The 21,216-nt window shown below is 53.0% G+C and overlaps 1 protein-coding gene across 4 annotated transcripts; it reads right to left on the reverse strand.

The window, feature by feature from the left end:
* Positions 1 to 45: 45 nt before the first annotated feature.
* TRAF2 (TNF receptor associated factor 2) lies at positions 46 to 21,205 on the reverse strand. Of its 4 annotated transcripts, none has more exons than XM_086858206.1 (10): positions 19,345 to 21,205; positions 17,029 to 17,249; positions 16,371 to 16,449; positions 15,924 to 16,022; positions 9,318 to 9,389; positions 7,716 to 7,790; positions 6,412 to 6,771; positions 5,288 to 5,465; positions 3,628 to 3,776; positions 46 to 2,955 (listed from the first exon to the last, which is right to left on the reverse strand). In XM_086858206.1, the coding sequence occupies exons 1-10, from the start codon at positions 19,360 to 19,362 to the stop codon at positions 2,737 to 2,739; spliced, it is 1,470 nt and encodes a 489-aa protein (XP_086714332.1). In that variant the 5' UTR covers positions 19,363 to 21,205; the 3' UTR covers positions 46 to 2,736. The 4 variants fall into 4 exon arrangements, with proteins under 4 accessions (XP_086714332.1, XP_086714336.1, XP_086714333.1 ...); XM_086858210.1 differs by lacking the exon at positions 19,345 to 21,205 and adding an exon at positions 18,440 to 18,493; XM_086858207.1 differs by lacking the exon at positions 9,318 to 9,389 and having other exon boundaries at positions 19,345 to 20,947.
* Between the last annotated feature and the right edge of the window lie 11 nt (positions 21,206 to 21,216).

Consider the following 21,216-nt stretch of genomic DNA (forward strand, 5'->3'; position numbering starts at 1 on the left):
CCCCCCCCATGCTGTGCCCAGCATCCCCTGGCTCCTACACAACAATGCTGTTCAAACAGCTTTTATTAGTGGTTCTGACCATACTGCACCCTCAAAGAAAACAAAACTTAGTTCACAGTGCCAGGCTGAGATGCTGTGGTTAAAAGGGAAAAAAACCCCACAAAAATCCAGCGGTGGCTCATGTCCAGTGCTTGTCTGCGTGGCTGCCAGGCTGGCAGAGCTGTGCCAGGAAGGGGCTGGGCCCCTGCCTGCAGCACATAAGCACAATTCTGCTGCCAGCTCCAGAGCTGCTAAAAGCCAAAAAAGGCCTGGAGAGCATCAGCAGCACCAGAAGGGTGAGGAGGATAAAGCTCTCAGCAGGAGGGGCTGGCAGGCCATGTTTCCCCTCCAGCAGTAACTCTGTGGCCTGAAGGGCTCAGCTGGAGCTTTGCTGCAGCACCGACTCTCCCAACAACTTTCCAAACATGTGCTGGGGCAGGAGGACCAGCTCCTATCCCAAAAGCAGCCCCCATCCCCCAGCTGAGCCAGCACCTCCATAGTCCCACCTGGCACCACATGGCCAGAACCCCCAGCCCTGCTGCAGTAGATATTCTGATCAACACAGAACAAGCTTCTGACCACATGAAACTTATTTCTCAGCGATTCTATGAACAGAGTCAACCTTCCTTTCCCTTCTATTTCCCAAGTGTCCCTGGGGAGCTGCTGTAGATGGGAGCAGGACTCTGCCAGCCTGGATTTTCCTCATAAGGCACAGGGTGAGAGCAGCAACACAGGGCGTGATCTGTCCCTTCGGACAGGCTGGCAGGGGAAAGGGGGGTGGCTTGCCCAAAGGGAAGGGTCCTGTCATCCCCCTCCCACAGTTAGGCTGTGCTGTCACCAGCTTCTGTACCCCTGCCCCAATAGCAGGGGCTGGGTCTGTCCCCAGGCCCTGCACACAGATGTGAGAAGCTCCACGCAGCAATTCCAAAGGGGGCTCACAGGTCACCCCAGCACCTGTCTGGAGAGCCCCTGGCCAGCACACCAGCTGTGGGTGCAAGAGGTTCAGCTTGGGCCAGGGTCCAGGCCAGCCTGCAGGACATTGGGCACCCCTGAGTTCCTGGGCAGCAGCAGGCACATTCCAAACAGCCCCAGGGGCAGATCAGGGCAGTGCCAGCATGTGGGGGGACAGCCAGACCCTGCAGAGACAAGCCCTACTGCTCAAGGAGCACCACAGGAGCCAGCCCGGACCCCTGACCATTGCAGGGTGTTCACAGCTGGTTCCTGTCACCAGCAAAACATCTCCTGGGGTACATTCAGCCCCTGAGAGGGGTGTGGAAAGCCCAAGCAAAGGAGGTAACAAAACTTTGAGTACACGCTGGATCAGGGCCCATCCAGAGCCGCCCATAGCCACAACAAAGCTGCAGAGAGCACTATGCAGGGATGTGGCAGCCAGTTCTTCCCCACTAACACCGGGAGAGACCTTCTCATGGTTACTGAACATATGCTGCCCAGAGGGAAGGAGCCCAGGGACAGAAAGGGGACAGCACATTTCAATTCTCCAGTTCCAGCCAGATCCAACCCAGGAGGCTGCATGTTCAACATGGCACTGAGTGGAGAAAGAGCCACCTGGCCCATGAGTCCTGAGCTCAGGGATGGGGAGGAACAGTGAGGGAGAGCTGTTGCTGGTGACTGCAGGCCCTGTGGGAGGGCAGGGACTGGCCAGCAGTGCTCACTGCACGGGCAGAGTACACATCCCATTGCCTGAGGTGGCAGTGCCCAGGACGTGGAGCTCGACAGCAGCAGAGCCCTGGGAAGGCTGGTGGAGCTATCCCACCATGGCAGCGAAGCCAGTTCAGAGCCTGTGCCTCTGCCTATGAGCAAAGACAGCTCCCAGCACAGCACCCATTCCACCCAGCACTGCTCAGCACACAGAGGGCAGAGGGGGGCAGGGTCTGGGGCTCTCAAGGTGCATATTGAGCTCTGTGTCACCTTCCTCTCCTGGCACAGGAGGGACAATCTCCACAGCAGACTCACTTCTCCCTCCCTACAGGCATCCCTGATGCTGCCACACACAGTCCCTCCTGGGCAGCAGCACCTCCTGCCCCATTCCACACTCCAGCAGACACCACCCATTACACGCCCAGTGAAGGCTGGACTCAGGGCTCCCCTAGCCTGCAGCTGGGCTCAACACCCTCCTAACACACCAACGGCAGCAAACCAGTGTGTGTCTTTCTTGCCCAGCTGGCATTGCAGCTGTCACACACCCTACTTGTTTCCTGGGGTGTGGAGCAACCAGCAGTGCAGAGCCATGGCACCTCACAGCATATAACTTCCAGGAACACAGAGATCTCAGAAGGAAATCCTAGACAGCTGAGCCAAAATCCACAGGAGGTGGAGCTCAGGCAGGGCAAACCACTATTTTACTACAGAGAGCTGTAGATGCTGGCTAAACTGGTAGAGCAAGCGCTCTCTCCAGTTTCCACTGGAGTCCAGACAGCAGCAGTTCAGACACCCAAGTCCCTGCAGGGAATCTTCCATATCCCACAGCCTGCCAGTGTCCACCCAACCCTCTCCTCAGGAAAGAGGGCTCCCATCAGACACCTCATTTCCACTCAGAGCAAAGGTCCCTTTGCAGGAAGGGCTTTTCCCCTCTCTGTGCCGCCCCCTCTCGCTCTGAGACCTGCCTGAAGTGCAGCACAAGCAGGAGATGCCCTGGGCAGTGCTGGTTCCATGCTCACTGCTCCGAGGTCAGAAGGGTTAGAGGCCCGTGAGATCAACGATGGCTTTAATAAAGATGGCATCATCACGCACGTAGGAGTTCTTGGCTTCCATGACGGACACAGGGCAGAAGAGGGGGCAGCCGCTGGCGATGTTCATCTCCGTGACGGGGCGCTGGAAGGATGAGGATGTCACGTCCGGCCGGAAGGCATCGATGATGTGCTCCCGGTTATTCTGGTCCAGAAGCATCAGGGTGACCTGTGGGGAAAGGTGAAAACATAGGGGAGTGGCTGAATAAGACACATGGAAGCCCAGCCCAGCGACACGTGCAGATACCAGCAGCCACAGCCACCCTGCACATCTGCAAATCGGAGAAATGCCTCTGAGTGGGGCCAGCAGAGAATATCACCTCAGTAATGTCCTGTAGAATCCTTCCCCATCCCCACATCCTGCCCGTCACTGGAAACTTCCCTGTGGCAGCATAGGGCTGTTGGACTGACTGAAAACCTACACCTTGCTCTCAGTACTGACATTGCACACAGGTATTTCCCTGAGCCAGGGCTGTTGTCCTCTCTGCACAGGCTTGTGCCCGCTCACTCGGTCTCCACGTGTTCTGCAGTGCCCAGAAACTGGGATTTGAACTCCTGACATGGAGTGAGCACCTGCTGTCCCCGAGCTCTGAATCCACCACAACCTTCCCTTGTCCTCAACCCCTACAGAGGCTCTGTGGGGTTCTAAACATCCTATGTCACTCCCTTGCCCCACAGCACAGCCGGTGCTCTCAGCACACCTGGGAAACCCCCAGGGCAGCCAGCACAGGCCCTTCCTCTGCCTTGCCAAGTGGGCCAGAGTGACAGTGCCAAGAAGCTCGAGTGGGTGCCAAGCTAGAGAGGCCATGGCTGGACACAGTGGGCTCTGCTCCAGACCCACCTTCTGGTTGAAGGGCCACCGCAGCAGCGCATCATTGGGTCCCTTCATCACCACAAAAAACAAGGACAGGTGGGTCCCACGGCCGGTGCCATCCCCGTTCAGGTACACACGCAGACACATCTTGTAGCCGTACTTGCTGGTGTAGAAAGCTGTCGGAGAAGTGTGGAACAGGAACAGTGAGGGTCCGATGCAGCACAGCCTGGCACCAGCAGATCTCTCTGAACTCTGAGGGCTCTTAAATTTGGAATCTCTGGGCTGCACCAGAGATGGTCTGGAAAGCCCAAGGCCAGACAGTGCAGGTCCTGGCCTGAGCAGATGCTGTGTACAGAGCAGTTGCTGCCAGGCCCCTGGCTGTTCCCTCACTGCCAGGGGAGATCTGCCCCAGAGTTGGGCCTGCACTCCAGTGCTGAAGGATGTCTGATTTATGGCAGTAACACTGGTGAGCAGGAACAATCCCCCCTCACAAAGCACTTGGCTGGGGGCAGAGCACCCTCAGCACCCCCACTGTGAGCTGATGCCTCTGGTCAGGGCAGGGGCTCAAACAAGTGAGCTTTAGTTTTCATTTGGATGCCCATGGCATGGCTTGGGCATGGCCGAGATGGGATCTCGGGCACTTTCCTTCCCCAGCAGTCTTGGGAATGCCTGTGATGTGACACCAGACCTGTGTGGGGTCACAGCTTGTAAGGGGACCTGCCATAAGTCACCCTCCCACAGCAGCACAGAGCAGCACATCTGGGACTGGTGAGGCTCAGCAGACACAGGCAGCGATCAGAGGTCACAGCCAATATTTTACTGCAGGACTTGGTGCTTTTCCCAACAGGCAGACTGTGAATAGCAGAGACACTGTGCTCTTTCACAGGGCGAGGAGCAGATCGGGTCTTTGTCACTGTGTCCCTCTTGGCAATCCCCAGCTCATTTCCTCTGCTCCTTCCTCCCCACCTGCATCACCCAAAGGCTCTCAGGACAGATGACCCCTCTGCTTGTCCAGGGAGAACATCCCCACTGCCCCTCTGGGCTTTCTCAGCACTCCCATCACCCTTTGAATGTAAAACCCATTGAACAACAGGAGGAAGGCTCCAGAGTAGTGGGAGTAGCCAGGGAGAGGGACCACATAGCTGGGCATCCAGCTCTCCTTGGCCCAGGCAAGGAGCAGAGCAAGAACCCAGCAAGGCCCTCCCCCTTTCCCCCACCCCAGACTGATGGGCTCCACCCTGGCTTGTCCCAGGTCAGGCCCTGAATCAACGCTCCTTGTACAATTTTCTGTTTTGAACTCAAGATTCTGTCCTTTGCCAAACCCCGTGGCAATCACTCTGTCCTCACAACACTGCAAGCAGTAACTCTACTTCCCTTTGCTTTAACACAGATATCAGCTGGTATTTCCTTGATGTTACATTTAATGCAAACCAAACAATCACAGCCAGTTCCCTTTCTCATCCCATCCACAGCCTGCTCCTCATTCCTCTCAGCCCTCTCTTCCCTCTTGGAACAGCACTGCCAAGCCTGCTTCACTCTCCAAGACAAAACACCCCCTTCCACAAGGAATATTTCTTTTCTTGGCCTGATTTTCTCAGCCTGGCCTTGGCAGCATCTCCCAAGCAAAGGACCTGCTACAAGACCCACACCCAGCTGAGATGCAAAAGATTTTGGGGATTTTACATACCTGGAGAGAAGATGGCAGGAGAGCGGCCTGTGATCGCCTCCTGACGCTTCCGGGCAAGCTCCGTTATCTTCCAGATGAAAACCCCATCGTAAGTGGAAGCCTCCATGTTGCGAATCTTCTCCTCCATCTCAGCCATGGCCAGGTCTTTGAGCCCAATGCTCCTCTCCAGCTGCCGGACCTGCTCAGTGGGACACATGGTGCAGGTTAGAAACACACGGGCTCTGGGAGAGAGCCAGCACACCCTGGCAGACCCCAGACCTCTGGAGACTTTCTCCAGAATGGACAGGGAGCACGGGAGGGAGAAATCCAGCAACAAAAGCCAATTCACTGAAGCTTCCTTCTGCCCCCTGTCACTCTTGAGAAGATCCATGGATACAGCTCAGTGCTTGAGCTGGAAACTTTCCCATAGCCAGTGTCAAACTCCTTTCAAGGAGCTGCTCCATTGGCTGAGCAGCACAAGAAGTGAGGATGGGGAAAAATCCCCAAAAATTCAGCATTGTGACAGAACTAAATTGAGAAAGAAAACAACCTACACCCTCTGGAGGGTTCACCCCTGCCAGCTCACACAGGATCACACCAGATCAGTTGCCCAGAGAGTACAGGTACACTGCAAACTGCACATCTCCGGGTGCCAGGAACACTAGGAGCACTCCACAGGGACTTTGCTGGAGCAGACTGATGGAGGCAGCTCCTTCACACCTTTATCCTGTTGCTGCAGGTAGCAGCACTGATGACACTCCTTTGGGAAAGGCAGCACTCCTTTGGACAGGTCTGGAAGGTAAGCAGCCCCACAGATTCAGTGAGATGTAGCACAAGGGGATGCAGTGAAATTCTGGATGCTCTGGCTCTTGCTGGAAAACTTCGCTGAAAAACAACCCCTCAGTATCTTGCCCAGCTTGATAACTAACAGAGATCTGATGTTTTATGCAGGTCAGTTAAATTCCCAGCTTTTCCAGGAAACTGCTGAGGATTGGGCACAGGCACAAAGGGTATTTTAGTCCTGCCTTCAGATTTGTGGAGTTTCAGGGCCGGGTGATGAAGCTCTGCTAGCTCATGACACAGAAAGGAAACGGGAAACAGCCTCTGCTGGGAGTGCTGGGAAGCCCAGGCAGGCCATTACACACCTTGTTGCTCAATGTTTCGATTTTCTCCTGGTCCAGCCGGTGCTGGCGGCTGTAGGCTTCAACTGTCAGAGATACTCTCTCCACCTCGCGGTTGAGCACACAGACAATGTTCTCAAAGGTCACTGTTTTCCTCTCGAGGGCCTCACACCTTCCCAAGAGCTCCAGGGACCGGGAGAGCTCTGACTCTGAGCACAGTGAGTTTGCTGCCAGCAGTGGGGAGCTGTTTTGTGATGAGGGAAGGACAGGAAGATGTTTCGGGTCCCCAGCACCAGTCTTGAGGCTGAGCACAGAGCTCAGCAGCATATAGAGATGCTCTGTCAAGCACTTCCTCTCATGCTCCAGGAGCTTTTCATTTTCCACCTACAGCAAGAGAAATACAACCCCTATTCAGCGTGTGCAATCTACACTGTAACCATCCACAGAACAAATTCCTCCTATCCACATCACAACATCAGCTTTAAATTTACATTTATAGGAGAAAAAAAAACAAAGAAAGAATTTTAAAATGTGTTTTGGTGGGGGTGGTGTGTGTTTTTGTTTTGTGTTAGAAATGCCTCAATCACATACAGTAAGGGATGCTAAACACTTCCAGCTGTACTGGTCTGCTCTACCTTCCTCCGACCCCTCCCAGAAAAGCTCTGTCAGACGTACCTAAAAGCAACAAAGAACAAAGCCTCACAAAACTCCCTGGAGGAGGGATTTATATGAACGAGTGGGACCTGCAAAAACTGAGTGTCATAAAGAAATATGGCCTTGCTCCAGTTCTTTGCTTACAGCATCACTGTAATCACAAGTCATTACACACTGGCTTGGATTCAGAGACCTTAAAGCTCATCCTGTCCCACTCCCTGCCTTGGGCAGGACACCTTCCACTAAACCAGGTTGTCCAAAGCCCCATCCAACCTGACCTTGGACACTCCCAGGGATCCAGGGGTAGCCACAGCTTCTCTGGGCACCCTGTGCCAGGGTCTCACCTCCCTCACAGGGAAGAATTTCTTCCTAAAAATCTCATCTAAACCTGGCCTCTGGCAGTGTGAAGCCATTCCCCCTGAAAGCAGAATAGCCACCAGAGTCCTAAAGCACTTAGGGTGCTCTTAAAGTAGGAGAAGATTCCCTTCCACAGGAATCTTACTCCTGGGACACCCAGACTCTGCACAGCAGATGATGTGAAGCTCTATGTGCAATGGGTTTAATCAAATACCTGAAGGTAAATACATGTGACAGTTTGGGCAACGGCAGTTTGTGGGTGAACTCTAATGCTGGGACTGAAAAGGCCCAAGGTGACACAAGAGAGGAGCCCTTACCACCTCAGCACAGCCCACAGCCTCAAACCGGCAAGGTACTTTGGATCTGCCACACGTCTTCACATGGTCCCGAAACTGAAAGGCAGGAAGGAAAGCAATGTTAGATCTTATACATCCACAGTGCTCCCTTTCCATCTCTCTGACATTTGGGAAACTGCAGCCAAGCTGAAGAATGCCCAAGCTGTGGCTAATCACCAGCTGTCACAGTGCCCACTAAACCTGGGCTCTGCCTGCCATCAGGTGTGCCTTTCACTGGAATACAAATACAGCCCTGACCCCTGAAGAAAGCTTAATTTCTCCTTCTCTTGATGGCTGGGAGGTCTCACTGCTCACCTGCACATGCAAGAGAGAAAAAGCAGTGAATACAGCTGTGGATGCAGAATAATGAACTTCCCTGACACTTGAGAAATGGGAGGCATAGGAAACAACCCCATGAAACAAGGGCACATTTCATTTTGGACACTTCACACGACTCTGGTCAGGATGTACTACAGGTTGGTATTTTTACTTCCATCCCAGCATTACATTTCTGCAGAGAGGTGCCACTAACCCCTCAGCACTGAGATGACTCGTTCAGGTTCCCACACAGCACATGATTAATCCAACAAGCACTGTCACAGCTTCAGCTTGGGTTTAGTACACCCTTCACCATCAGATACCAGAGCTCTGTTCTGAAAAACCACCATATTCCCTCCCCACTTAACTCCTACATCTGCTACAACAGATGTCAATTAAAACTGGTTTTAAACCACTTTTTTTAATGGCTTCTAGATCCATCTGGCTTGCGTAATGAGTCAGGTTACTCAGAGCTAACGTGGCAGCAAATAGTCAACAGCAGTTTGGAGAGATAAACATGGAGTTAAAATTTAAACTCAGGGTAACTCAGCCATGGGGACCCCCTGAGCTGGCTCCCTGCAGGGCTTCAGCTCCCACCTGCAGATAAGCAGGGCTGTACCCCAACCCCCAACCTGCAGATAAGGTGGGCTGCACCCCCACCCCTAGCCCCACCTTATGCTGCCCGTTTGGAAGAACTCTTTTGCTTCTCTTTTTGCTGCCTCTGTTCCCCTGTCCTGCTGAAGGGCTTTTTCCAACACTGCTACTAAAAATATTTGCCCGTAGAAGGCAAGATGGTTTCAGATGATTGTGCTTTTTGAAAATGTTTCCCAAAACTTGAATTCTTCAGACTTTTCAGCTTTGCCCCAGGAGCCAGCAGCTTGGGGATGCTATAGGCATGGATTCCATTAGATGATTAATTAGGTATCAATTAATATAGCTGAAGATGGGCTCTCCTTCCAAAATTGCAGCAGTGGTTGTTTGCTCTACACAGAACATAAAGCCGTGAGTGTGCTTTTCCCACCGAGGCTCTGTCCCCAGACATGGTTGTAAGGGAGGTGGCAGTGGCAGCACCAACACTGACCTGCAAGTCAGCCGCATTCTCTCACATCCACACTTAGGGAAAACTCACATCCACACTAACAGCTGCCTCTCAGCTGCTCTCCCCATTTCATTTCCTGATGGACTCTGCTCCTCCCTGCTCCCAGAATGGCAAGCTCAGCCCATCAGGACACCAAACACCCCTGTGGCGCAGGGTTGGATGGATACCTTCTCCCTGGGAATCTTCTTCCCACAGCCTTCACAAGTCAGCGGGAATTCAGGGCAGACTTCATCATGAGCCTGTGAAGGAATGTACAGGAGATATTTGTCCTCAAATAAAAGCCCCACGGAGATTCTGTGATGGGCATAATCCCATGGGGGTGGGTTTATACCTCATTACAGCTGAGCACTGGATTTACCAACCTACATTCAGACCTTGGTCATGCTGATCCCTCTGAGCTGCCGACTCATCCTGTGACCTCCAGGCTACCCCAATTTTGGGTGCCTACGTAACCTCAACCTCTATTTAAAAGCTGCTACAACGATTTTTAAAAAAATCAAATTATTGCTTTTATGGCAAAGATAATGAACGGGAAACTCCATTTATGGCTCTGCCAGGAGAACACATGTTGAGGCAGGTTGAGTGGAGTGAGCCACTACCTCAGCAAGATAATTTGGGTAATTTTTCCACTGTAATGGTTATCAGTCAGCTGAGGCATAGGCCCCGTGCCAGCTTATCACATGCCAGGCTGAGCTGTCTGATTTTATCTTCACATTTGAATTGGAGTACCATTTTTCAACCAGAAAGAAAAATATTTTAAAACTCTTTTATTTACCAGTCCCTGCATACAAGCACCTGCCTCTGCAACCAGAGTCAGGGCTGGGTGATGGCCAGAGAGACTGAACAAATGACCAGGTGTGGTAGGTTTGAATCTAAACTACTATACCAGGGCAACGTGATACTCTATCCTCAGCAGACTCTTGGGCAACAGTGCTGGCTAAGTGGAATGCTGGAACATGCCTCTGCTCCTGTGCCATTTCCATACTGCTTAAACCTTCTCGTTATACACCCACCAGTTGAAACAAGGCATTGGAAACATCATGAATATGCAGATCAAAACTCAAATTAAAAGATAAGAGCACTGAAGTCTCCCGTCATGGTAGGGACAAAAAAAAAAAAAAATCCAACCAGGAGCATTTCTAATGCAGCCATCTGAAACCAGATGTTTGAAAATTTGGTGACATTGAATCTGTTGCCTTCTGGGGGAACACGCACAAACCTCACCCTGTCACACATCAGGAAGTGGAAAGTGAAACCAGCAGCAGCTCCACTCCAGCTTCTCGGTCACTCTCTCCTTTTATGCTTTAGGTGAGTAACTTAAGCTCAGAGCTTCACAGTGTGTCCCTGGAGAGACAGGTCAGCCAGCGAGGTTTGGGGGGCACTGCTCCCACAGGGACACTGCCCACAGGGACACTGCTGTCCCCAGGACACTGCTCACAGGGACACTGCCCACAAGGACGCTGCTGTCCCCAGGACGCTGCTGTCCCCAGGACGCTGCTGTCCCCAGGACGCTGCTGTCCCCACGGACGCTGCTGTCCCCAGGACGCTGCTGTCCCCAGGACGCTGCTGTCCCCACGGACGCTGCTGTCCCCACGGACGCTGCTGCCCGCAGAGGAGGAGGAGGAGGAGGAGGAGGCCAAGTGCCCGCCTTTATCCCACTCACTCAAAGAGGCTGAGCCCTTTCTTCTACCCACCTACTGCTCTCATATTCTAGAAACACCCAATAATATCTACCCCATGACCCACAAAGCACTGGCAGAACAGATGGTCTGGCTGAAAGAAGGAAACTTCACTGCAGAGGCAACTATTTTAAAAGGGAGTATTTTAAACTTATGGTCTCCCATGCCAACATGACGGGTGTGAAACTACCACCCCCTCTGCACTCCCCACCTCGCAGCATTTATCCTCCATCCTGACTGCCCTCTGCACCACGATGTAATGCCCAAGAGTGGGCAGTCCTGCCTGCAGCACAGGAAGGAAAACTGCCCCTCTGAGCTCAAAGTGCAACTGTTCTGTATGTAAATGGTTAAAGACACCCAGAAGCTTCAGCCAGCGCAGATCCAAACATTTCTGTATAAACAGTTTCAAGCTCTTCTGGAAACCCCTGTTCCTCCCGCCCCACGTGGGTGTCAGAACAGAGATGGATGGTATCACTGCTGGAAGAAATCCAACTCAGCCTGGAGCCAAGAGCAAGGGCTGGCACTAGAGCCTGATCTGCCACACTCCACTCCCCCAGCAATGGCGCAATCCTCCTGTTTCTATCTTTCCCAAATCCACAGCTGTAGCTTCTGCTACAGGGATAAGCACCATTGACATCCAGGCACTTACTTGGAAACTTTTTGGGAGTTCTAGAAAGCCATGGCTGTAAGGGGGCTAGGCAAGAGCAGGCACTCTCCTAGAGGGAAACCGAATTGGACAGCTGTCAGAGGGAGGGGACAGCCATGGAAGAATTAAAGTGAAGCTGGAAGACAAGAGCTACCCAGCGAGGCACACACCAGCCTGCAGCTTCCAACAGCAGAAGCAGGAAAATCAAATGGGGCAGAGTTAACAGCCTTCACTAACACCTAACTCTTCCCACTCAATTACAACCAAAGCTGCTGATTGATCCACACATCAATTTCTTTCCCTAATAATAAAGTGACACGACCTCACAGCAGCCTGCACATCACCCACCATTCCCTGGAATGACCAGAAAGGTTAGAAAATCAGACACCACTGCCCATGGAAGGACCAGGGTAACTGAAAGGATCAGAGTCAGGAGCTGTGTGTGAGGGAAATCACAGAATAAGGGAATGGTTTGGATTGGAAGGGACCTTAAAGTCCATCTCATTCCACCCCACTGCCATGGGCAGGGACACCTTCCACTGTCCCAGGTCATTCCAAGCCCCATCTAGCTTGGCCTTGGACACTTCCAGGGATGGGGCAGCCACAGCTTCTCTGGGCACCCTGTGCCAGGGCTCACCACCCTCACGGGGAAGAAGTTCCTCTTAACATCTAATCTAAATCTCTCCTCTTTTACTTTAAAACTGCTCCCCCTTTTCCTGTCACCATCTGCCCATGTAAAAAGTCTCTCTGCATCTTTTTACAAGCCTCCTTGAAGCACTTAAATGCTGCAGTGAGGTTTCCCCAGAGCCTTCTCTTCTCCAGGTTGCTTAAAGGTGCTGAGCTCTCCCCTCTGCCTGCAGGCCCACTGGCAAGTGGAGCTGTCTGCGTGTACTGGGAATTTCCCACCTCAGTATCAGGAAAGCAGAAAAACTGTATATTTTTAAAATTTGCAGTATTTGCAGACAAAGTTTCTCTCCGGACACTCTGGTAGCAGGATGAGGCAGTTTCATCTGGGACAGCAAGTGCAGCTCTCTGCACTGCAGCTGTGCAGGGGAGTGCAGGAATACAGAGGGAAAAGCTGCAGACATCCTTTCTGGCACCACAGGCTTTTGAGTAACATCACTTGGCTTTGGAGTTTTGCATTTTCTGCAGCCTTTCACATTTCACTTACAAAGAACTCTCTAAAACCAAAGAGACAACAACAAACTCGAGGAAAGCACATTCCCTGCCACATGGGTTAAACCAGCTTGTTCCCACACCTGACTGTTGCTCAGCCTCAGGAGTTGAGCTCATTTGAGCCCCACAAAACTTAGTTTAAATAGTGATGTCATGTGTAAGTTTAAAACTTAGTTCTCCTTCCTAAAATTGAACAATTTCATTTCCTTATGTCTCAGTTAATTCTGTTTCCAGCTGAAGAAGGCTGAGTTAAATCCCCTGTCTGGGGTAACCAAGGGGAATGCCAAAACTGACCCCGTGTGTACCCCTCCTCAGCCCCCTCCTCCCATCCCAATCCTGGGGGGAGGGCACAGGAAGGGAACTGCTGGGATGAAAAGCATAAATAAAAGGTGTATGAAAACTGACAACAGTATGTTGATAAACATATAGATGGACGTGCGCAGCTAGAGGTACTGTAAGGCAGGAAGAAAAACACACCAGAGCTGAGGAACCACAAACTCCCTCTCCTGGATATCACTGGGACCGTTTTTGATATTTTTCCTCCTGTTTTAATGGGCTGGGTTTAGTTTCTGCAGCTCTCCTCTGACTTTGCTCTTGAATCTAAAGACTCATGCCCACAGCCTCATTTTCCAAATGCACATGCAGACAGATTCAACAGCAAACAAGGTCACTAATAAAAGGAAAAACCCTCCAGTCCCCGCCACAAACTACTCTATCCAAATGCCACTAAATATTTACAGACTCTGAAAAATGCAGACATAGATCCAGACTTAAATTTCATATGGTCTACACAGCTTGAAGCAGAAGTCTAAGTCATGTCCAAGCAGACTGCACGCATTCAGTTTCATGTTTCCCTGAAAGCCAAACTTTAGTCCACCTGAACAGAAAGCAAAACTAAAATCCATTTTACTCCTGTTTTTGAGGCTTGAGCTTTCCAGCTACAGTACATTTTTCCCCTCTGTGTGCCCTGATAGGATTAGCAAATCAGAAGCGACAGTATCTCTAGATTTGAAAGGGGAGAGCAGCCTTTCTCAGCACAACAGAAGATTTTTAAATTAGCAAACAGTGAATTCACTCTGAGGGACTTTCCATGTCCTGTCGGAAATAGCTCTGAGGGACTTTCCAGAGTGGGAGTGCTGCGCTGCTGCAGGACGTTACCCAGGGCGCAGCCACAGATGCAGCAGTTCTGCAGCAGGCAGCTCTGCACTGTGGCCCTGAAGGCTGGGTTTAACCAAGGTACCGAGAGGCTCTGGGCTGCTGCAGCCGTTCAAGGCCTCCTTTCCCAGCCCTCCTCAGCCACACGCCTGGCTCTGGCAGCGTGGGGACAGCCAGTCTTGATTAAATGCCTCTGCTTTTTGCAGGCATCTGGGAGGAGATAACACAAGCCAGACCTTGCCTCCTCCCACCAGTTCCTAGGAAAGAGTCAGCTTTTCCTGAGAGGGCACAAAATAATCTCCTTCCTTATGCTGAATGCCACAAGGGCGGGCAGGAGAGGCGACTCAGCCCGAGAGGAAACAGGCAGCACTGCTGAAAACCCCCACACCCCCTGTACCACACAGAACTCCTCAAGACTCACAAAAATCTCTGGCAGGGAAGATGTGTGCCACAGACCCACAGCCCACGCACTCCAGGGCCACACCTCTACCAATTATCCTTTGTCCCAGCAAACGCCAAACTTTGGGAAGAGGCTTGGGAAGATCAGGTGGAGAGTGAAAACAAGGCACAGACTCATCCATTGAGGAGCTCTTCATCAGCTGTGTGCAAGGTTCTGGGGCATCACACACTCCTGCAGCCCTGATCCCAGAACAGCTTGCTGCCCTTCTGAACTCCCAGAACTTCTGAACTCTGGCCAGACTCAGCACTCAAACACTTATCAGAATGCATAGGGAGAACTTTTGGCAGCTGAAGATTTTTGCTGAGCTCTGCAGGAAAACGCTGACTTTTTTTTTTTTAACCAGAAGAAAAAGTTCTCATCAGGGCTCATCAGCCACAGTACAATCAGCATTGGAAGTTGCTGACAGATGTAATTTAGTTTAGTCTAATGAAGATGAGCTCACTACAATCATTGCAGAAGACATCGGACTTCTGGGCACCAGCAAAAATTAAAGCATGGAGCAAACAATGTGCAGGCACCACCAGCACAGCCTGAACCTGAAACCTCAGTACCAGCATACTCTGTTCCCTGACATGGAATCCCCAGACTCTGTGCTTTGGCAATGTTAAGCTTTTCACCTGACACTTCTTGAGTCCCACATCCACAACATGAGCCTCTCACAAATGTACAAATGAGAGTTCACACCAGCAGAACCATTTAGCATAGATATCCTCATCTCCTGGACTGAACTTTGAGCACACAGCAGGACAAGGAAGCAGAGCTGCAGAAGCATGTCTCTGGTAACAGGCTCAACAGTCTGGGCAGAATGCTCAGGCCTGATGCACAGCTATTGCTTCTTCATTCCACCTTGCAATGGCATCACTGAGAGAACCCCAAAGTTAGCCTGGGCAGACCGGGGTTAAACCTGTTCCTGAAACACATCTCAGTCATTACCAAAGTTCTGTGAACCACCAGGCTATGATCTTTATCTGGAGCAAGTGTCAGAGGGAAATAAAATGTATTCCTCTTATCTTGGGCCTTCCATGTGGTGGTTCTGCCATTCCAAGAGGGATGACAAAATTTTCCTCAGGAGACAAAAGCTTCACATACATTCACATGTCATGGACCAAACACCCACAGCCATGACTAAAACCTGGATTAAAAAGCTAGTAGGCTCCTTGAGGAGAAGCTAGGTGGAAAAACCTTCCTGTCCAGCAGCCTTATGTCCCAGAACAGCTTGGGGTGATGGGTGACCAGACAGTACCCAACATCCAATCCCACTGCCTTCGTAGCTCTGGAGATAGCAGAAATGGGATCAGGTCACTTTCTGTGAGCTGATGGAGTCTGAAGCTTTAGGTTTACAAAATGCAGATAAATTCACAACCATTTCATGGCACAGCAATTTCTTGACAGCCTTGTATAGCAGAAAAGCGTTGCAAAGAGAGCAGGTGTTTGCCATCATGGAAGGGTCACACAAGCAAATCTGAACCAATCTCAGTCCAGCCTGTGCCCTCAGCAGGGCACACACACCCTCACTCAGGGAACCTCTCCAGCTGACAGTGAAGTCCAGGGATTTGACAACTTTTCCCCACTGTCAGAAGGCATGGACAACACCCTGAGCCTTCCCCAAAAACAGAGGAAAGGATGCAGACATGCCAAGCCTTGCTTTGGCCTGTACCTCGTACTCTTTGATGGTTCCCTTCCAGGTGCAGCCACTGTTGATGCAGACAGCAGGCAGACTCTCCACTTCCCGTCGTGCTGCGTTATCTGGGAAAGCCTGAAATGGAAAAAACAAGCAAACCACAAATATTACTGAGGGGTTGCAGTTTTGATCAGGACTTTGAATTCTTCTGAAAACTCCTCCCACAGCAGTTGCCCCATCAACCCTCAGAGGTGCGTTAACAGCAACCAAATCGCTGTGACAGCTTTAAGTAGGGCACCACTACACACACGTGACCTGGATTTCAGCACTCAGGAGTCCAACAGTAATCACCCTTCCCACTGCTGAAGAAAAGGGTTCCTAGGAATAAGGGGTTCTCAGAGCGTGTATTTCAAACAAAAACTGACACTGGTATTACTGACACCAGTGATCGGCTAGGTTTTTTTTCGATGCCTTTTTCCTTACCGAGCTTGTTTCCAAAATAGAAATTCCTTCCTCATATATTCCTTCCTGGATACAGCTGGCACACTTTTGAGGTCCAGAACTATAGGACAGAAAAATAATCATCAAACACAACCAAAACCAACTAATGTATTATTTAACAAATTGATTTCTGGTAACTTTATGAAATGACAATGTTTTCTTATTTTTAAAGCAACACATTGAGCCTTTGCTTGTGTGTATTTTTGATGCCTATTTCTAATTTTTTTCTTCTGCCAACTAATCATAATATTAGGTTTCCCTCACTCAAAAGGCAGGAGTGAGACGGAACACAAGGAAGCTGCTCAGGAAGACAGCTTGTGCGCAAACCTCTCCCATTTTGACACAACAAAATGATGACTTTAGGACTGTGATGAGGACTGAAGGAGATAGGTAATAGACCTGGACTCCCTCCTCAATGACAAAAACAATGCAGGGGATTCTGGAAAAGAGAACTTTTGAGGCAACAACAAAGGCGAGTCAGAGATTACACATTCCCTCAGAGAAGAGGTGATGCTGAACCTCAATAACTGAGCACAGCTCCCTTTCTAAGAAGGTCCTAAAAAAGACACTTTTTTCTGCTTTTGTTCTTGAAAACGCCTTTTCAAGCATTTTGCCTTCCCACTGAAGGCACAGCAGTTACCTGATGATTTTCTTCAGGCAGTAGGAGCAGTAGCGATGGCCACACTGTGCCTGGAAGGGCCGCCTCAGGATGTTCTTGCAATCAGAGCACAGGTATTTGACCTCCAGTTTAGTTCCCAGGATCTCCTTTGCAAACCCAGGCTGGTTTAGATCCAGTGAACCAGGTGGAGAAGAGTTTGCTGCTGCCATGTGAACGAAAAGTTCTGGCTGTATCTCCAGAGACTGAAAATAAAAGTATTTTCTCCAACTGATTATAACTGCATGGGGGTGATTGTCATATAAATTGTGTTGCTCACACATTATTAGACTGTCCCCCAACACAAGTAAACACACTGATGTAAACCACACCACAAGCCTGCCTTCACCTCCCAAATATGGGAGGAAACTTGAGTTTTAGAACTAAATCCAAAACACAGAGACAGGAAAGACAGACCTAATAAAACCTCCTGTCCGAGTTGACTGAAATGCAGCCTGTTTAGAGATATCAAGGCTTCTTGCTCCAAGTAAGGTAAAAAACTGTCTTAAAGGTGATGAGAAATAAATATAATGAACTCAGTTGACCAAAAACCTGTCAGCCACCACAGGCTACCAATGCCTGCTTTCACACTTAGGTGTCAGGAGGGGCCAAAATTCTGACCAGAGGCAGCTGGTCCCAGATGTTCCTGGGGGGAAGCTGGGCACACAGTGCAGCCCAGATTTAGTGGTGGTGTCCAATCAGGCACAGAGGCTTCTACAGAGGGATGGAAAATGAGGACACGAGAGGCATGAGCAAATTGGAAATGAGGAAAAAAATACCATGGGGTTTTTTGGCTGTTTATTTATCTCATAGTTTCATTCCCTGTGACTACAGGAGCACATCCATGGAGTCCCATGGTTTGAGTGTGAAGGAACCTTAAAACTCATCTTATTCCACTCCCTGCCATGGCAGGGACACCTCCCACTGTCCCAGCTGCTCCCAGCCCTGTCCAGCCTGGCCTTGGGCACTGCCAGGGATCCAGGGACAGCCCCAGCTGCTCCGGGCACCCTGTGCCAGGGCCTGCCCACCCTGCCAGGGAACAATTCCTGCCCAATATCCCATCCAGCCCTGCCCTCTGCCACTGGGAGCCATTCCCTGTGTCCTGTCATTCCATGTCCTTGTCCCCAGTCCCTCTGCAGCTCTCCTGGAGCCCCTTTAGGCACTGGAAAGGACTCTGAGGTCTCCCCGGAGCCTTCTCTTCCCCAGCTGAACACCCCCAGCCTGTCTCCGGGAGGAGCCCCACGAGCGGAGACACCGCGAACCGGAGAAGAGCCCGGGGCTGCCCCGCTGCCCCTGTGTGGCCCGGGACCTCCGCGGCCAAGACGGCTCTCTGCTGGGCCGGGCTCCCGGCGGAGCAAAGCCCGGCCCCGCCGCTCCCTGAGGGCCCCGCACTCACCGGCCCTCGCTCCGCGCCCGCACCGGAAGCGCCGCCAGGCCCCGCCCCCGGACACGTGTGGCGAGCCCTGGCCCCGCCCACCAGTCGACAGCAGCCCCGCCCACCCGTAACGGCACCGCCCACCCGTGATGGCCCCGCCCACCCGTAACGGCCCCGCCCACCGGCACCCCTCGCCGTTCCCACACCATCGCCCCCCCCGTACCCCCAATACCCCGACACCACCGACACTCCCAACACCCCCAACACCATCAGCCACCCCTGTACTCCCAGTGCTCCCAACACACCATCACCCATCCCTGCACCCCGGACACCCTCACATCAATCCCTGCCACCGCTCCCAACACACCACCGTCACACCCAGTTATTCTCCCTGCCATCCCCACTGTCACCCCCTCAATCACCCACCCAGTATCACCTCCCCTGAGCTCCTCAGTCACTCCCTTACCCCATTCTCTGTCACTTCTTCCCCAGCACCACTCCTCGCTGACCCACCACTGTCCCCTGCTACATCCCTGCCTCAGGCGACCCTGCTGGGAATGAATCCAGACCCCTGGACGCTCTCACACTCCTTTCATGACTCCCTCCTGGGTTCCCCTCGTCCATCCCCTGAGCCCACCTCACCCACCTCCTGGGTCCTCTCGTCCATCCCAGGGGCTCCCCATCCATCCCCTGGGACCCCTCGTGCATCTCCTGCACATGCTGGAGGGGGACCAGAGGGACTGCGGTGCTCATCCTGGAGCAATAAAACCCACCCGGGGTCCCAGTCGGGACAGCCACCTCCCGCTGCACTCCCCGGATGAGCAGCCCCGGTCCCTGGGAAACGGCCCGGAGCGAGCCCTGGCACCCTGAGGAATTGTTTTAAAGTCACTTTTGGCCATTTTGGTTACCAGTGGGCCCTCGCCTACCTGCGCACAGAGTGCCATGGCCACCTCGCGTCCCGTGGCTCCGGCTCGGGGGACAGGTGGAGGCCAGCTGCGGGGAAGGATGGGCGGCGGCAGGACGGACACGGCAGGATGCCGATGGCAGGAAAAATGCCGTGGGGGAAAGGCGCGGCGCAGCCCGCATTGAGGTCACGGCGAGGTGCTTTACGCAGGGGAACTCGCTCGGCAAAAGGTCACAGCAGCAGGATTTGTCAGGCGGGGTCCCCAGCCTGCCTGCCCCCCTGGCCCGGCTCCAGCGCGGGGGCTCCGCGGCTTTACCGCCTGGTAAAGAACGGCACGGGCGCGTTCTCACCGCGGGGAATTCACCGGGGCCGGGGAAATCCTCGCCGCCAGAGCTGGGCGAAGTGACAGAGCAGTGACACAGCGCCCGAGGTGACTCTCCCGGGAGCTTGGGTGCGAAGACGGGGCCAGAGAGGAGCGGGTCGAAGCGAAGGGTGGGACAGGGCTGTGGGGGGCTCGGGGCCAGGCGCTGCTCAGGCACCGCCAGGGAGGGATGGCTCCCTGTCAGGGAGTCGGGAAAAGTGCATCCCTGCATGTGTCGGCACCGGGAATGGCACGGGCACAACTCCCTCGGCACGCAACACGGTACTGCAACAGCCCTTTTCCCAGCACAGCCGCACTGCTCTGGGAACACCAGCATGGAAAACTTGGTGATGTCATCCAGCGAAGAAAAATCCTGTCTGCATTTCCTGAAATGACCGTGAGCGGGTAGCAGTGCCGGGGCAGGACGTGCTGTTCCCAAAGGGACCGGAAACCGCAGCGAAGGCTGGCTTGGACCGCCCGGGACGGGAGCCTGGGGCTGCTCCCAGAGACGGGACGGGACAGAACGCCCTGGAGCCGCTCACGACAGCCGGGGGACCACCCGCATGGGACCAGCCGGGGCTGCTGCCAGTCCTGCTGCTGCGACATCCCGGCTCCACCGCACGGCACAAGGACAGTCCTGCACCCCGCTAATGTCCCACCTCCACAGCTGCTTTCTCCTGTCCCCTGGAGCCGGGATCAGGCGTGTTGCGGTGACAGATGACAAACCCCCGGGCCCTTCCGGCACCTGATTTCCGAGCAATGCCCGGATTATCGGTCCGACCGTTCCTCTTGCGCTTTGTCATGGGAAGACCCCACAAAAACCCTCCGGGGAGCGTTAACTCCATGCCCTCTCGCTTCAGAAATTACGAGAGCAGGAGCAGCTTTTCATGTCTTTACTGCGAAACTTTCGGGGTGATTCTGGTGGGTTTTTCACCGAATCACAGAATACCCCAAGCTGGAAGTGACCCCCAGGATCACCCAGCCCAGCTCCCAGCCCTGCCCAGACCCCCCAGCATCCCAGCCTGGGCATCCCTGGAGCTCTGGCAGCCTCGGGGCCGTGCCCATTCCCTGGGGAGCCTGGGCAGTGCCAGCAGCCTCTGGGGGAAGAACCTTGCCCTGATCTGCAGCCTGAGCCTGGCCTGGCCCAGCTCCAGCCGTTCCCTGGGTCTGTCCCTGTCCCAGAGCAGAGACTGGAGCTGTCCCTTGGGAGGAGCTGCAGCCCCCGGGGAGCTCTGCCCTCAGTATCGCCTTCTCTAGGCGGAACAAAGCGATCGGTGCCGGTACCGGGCGACCGGCAAGGCTGGCAGCGCATAGGCACGTGCCTCCGCCCCCAGGGTGGTGAGCGCGTCAGCCAATCGCATACAGAGAAAGTTGATTGGCAGGGCGCTGCGCCTATCAGACAGAGCTACATCACAGCGGGTGCAATTAAGCCAATAATCTATGCGGGAACTCCGGCCCCGCCCGCTGGGCTTGCGCGGATCCCACCTATGAGAGGCCGTTCTTCCTGACGGGCGTGAGCCTTGTCCTATCAAG

Source organism: Cyanistes caeruleus, chromosome 20, assembly GCF_971803275.1.
Source record: "Cyanistes caeruleus chromosome 20, bCyaCae1.hap1.1, whole genome shotgun sequence".
Classification (NCBI taxonomy): domain Eukaryota; kingdom Metazoa; phylum Chordata; class Aves; order Passeriformes; family Paridae; genus Cyanistes; species Cyanistes caeruleus.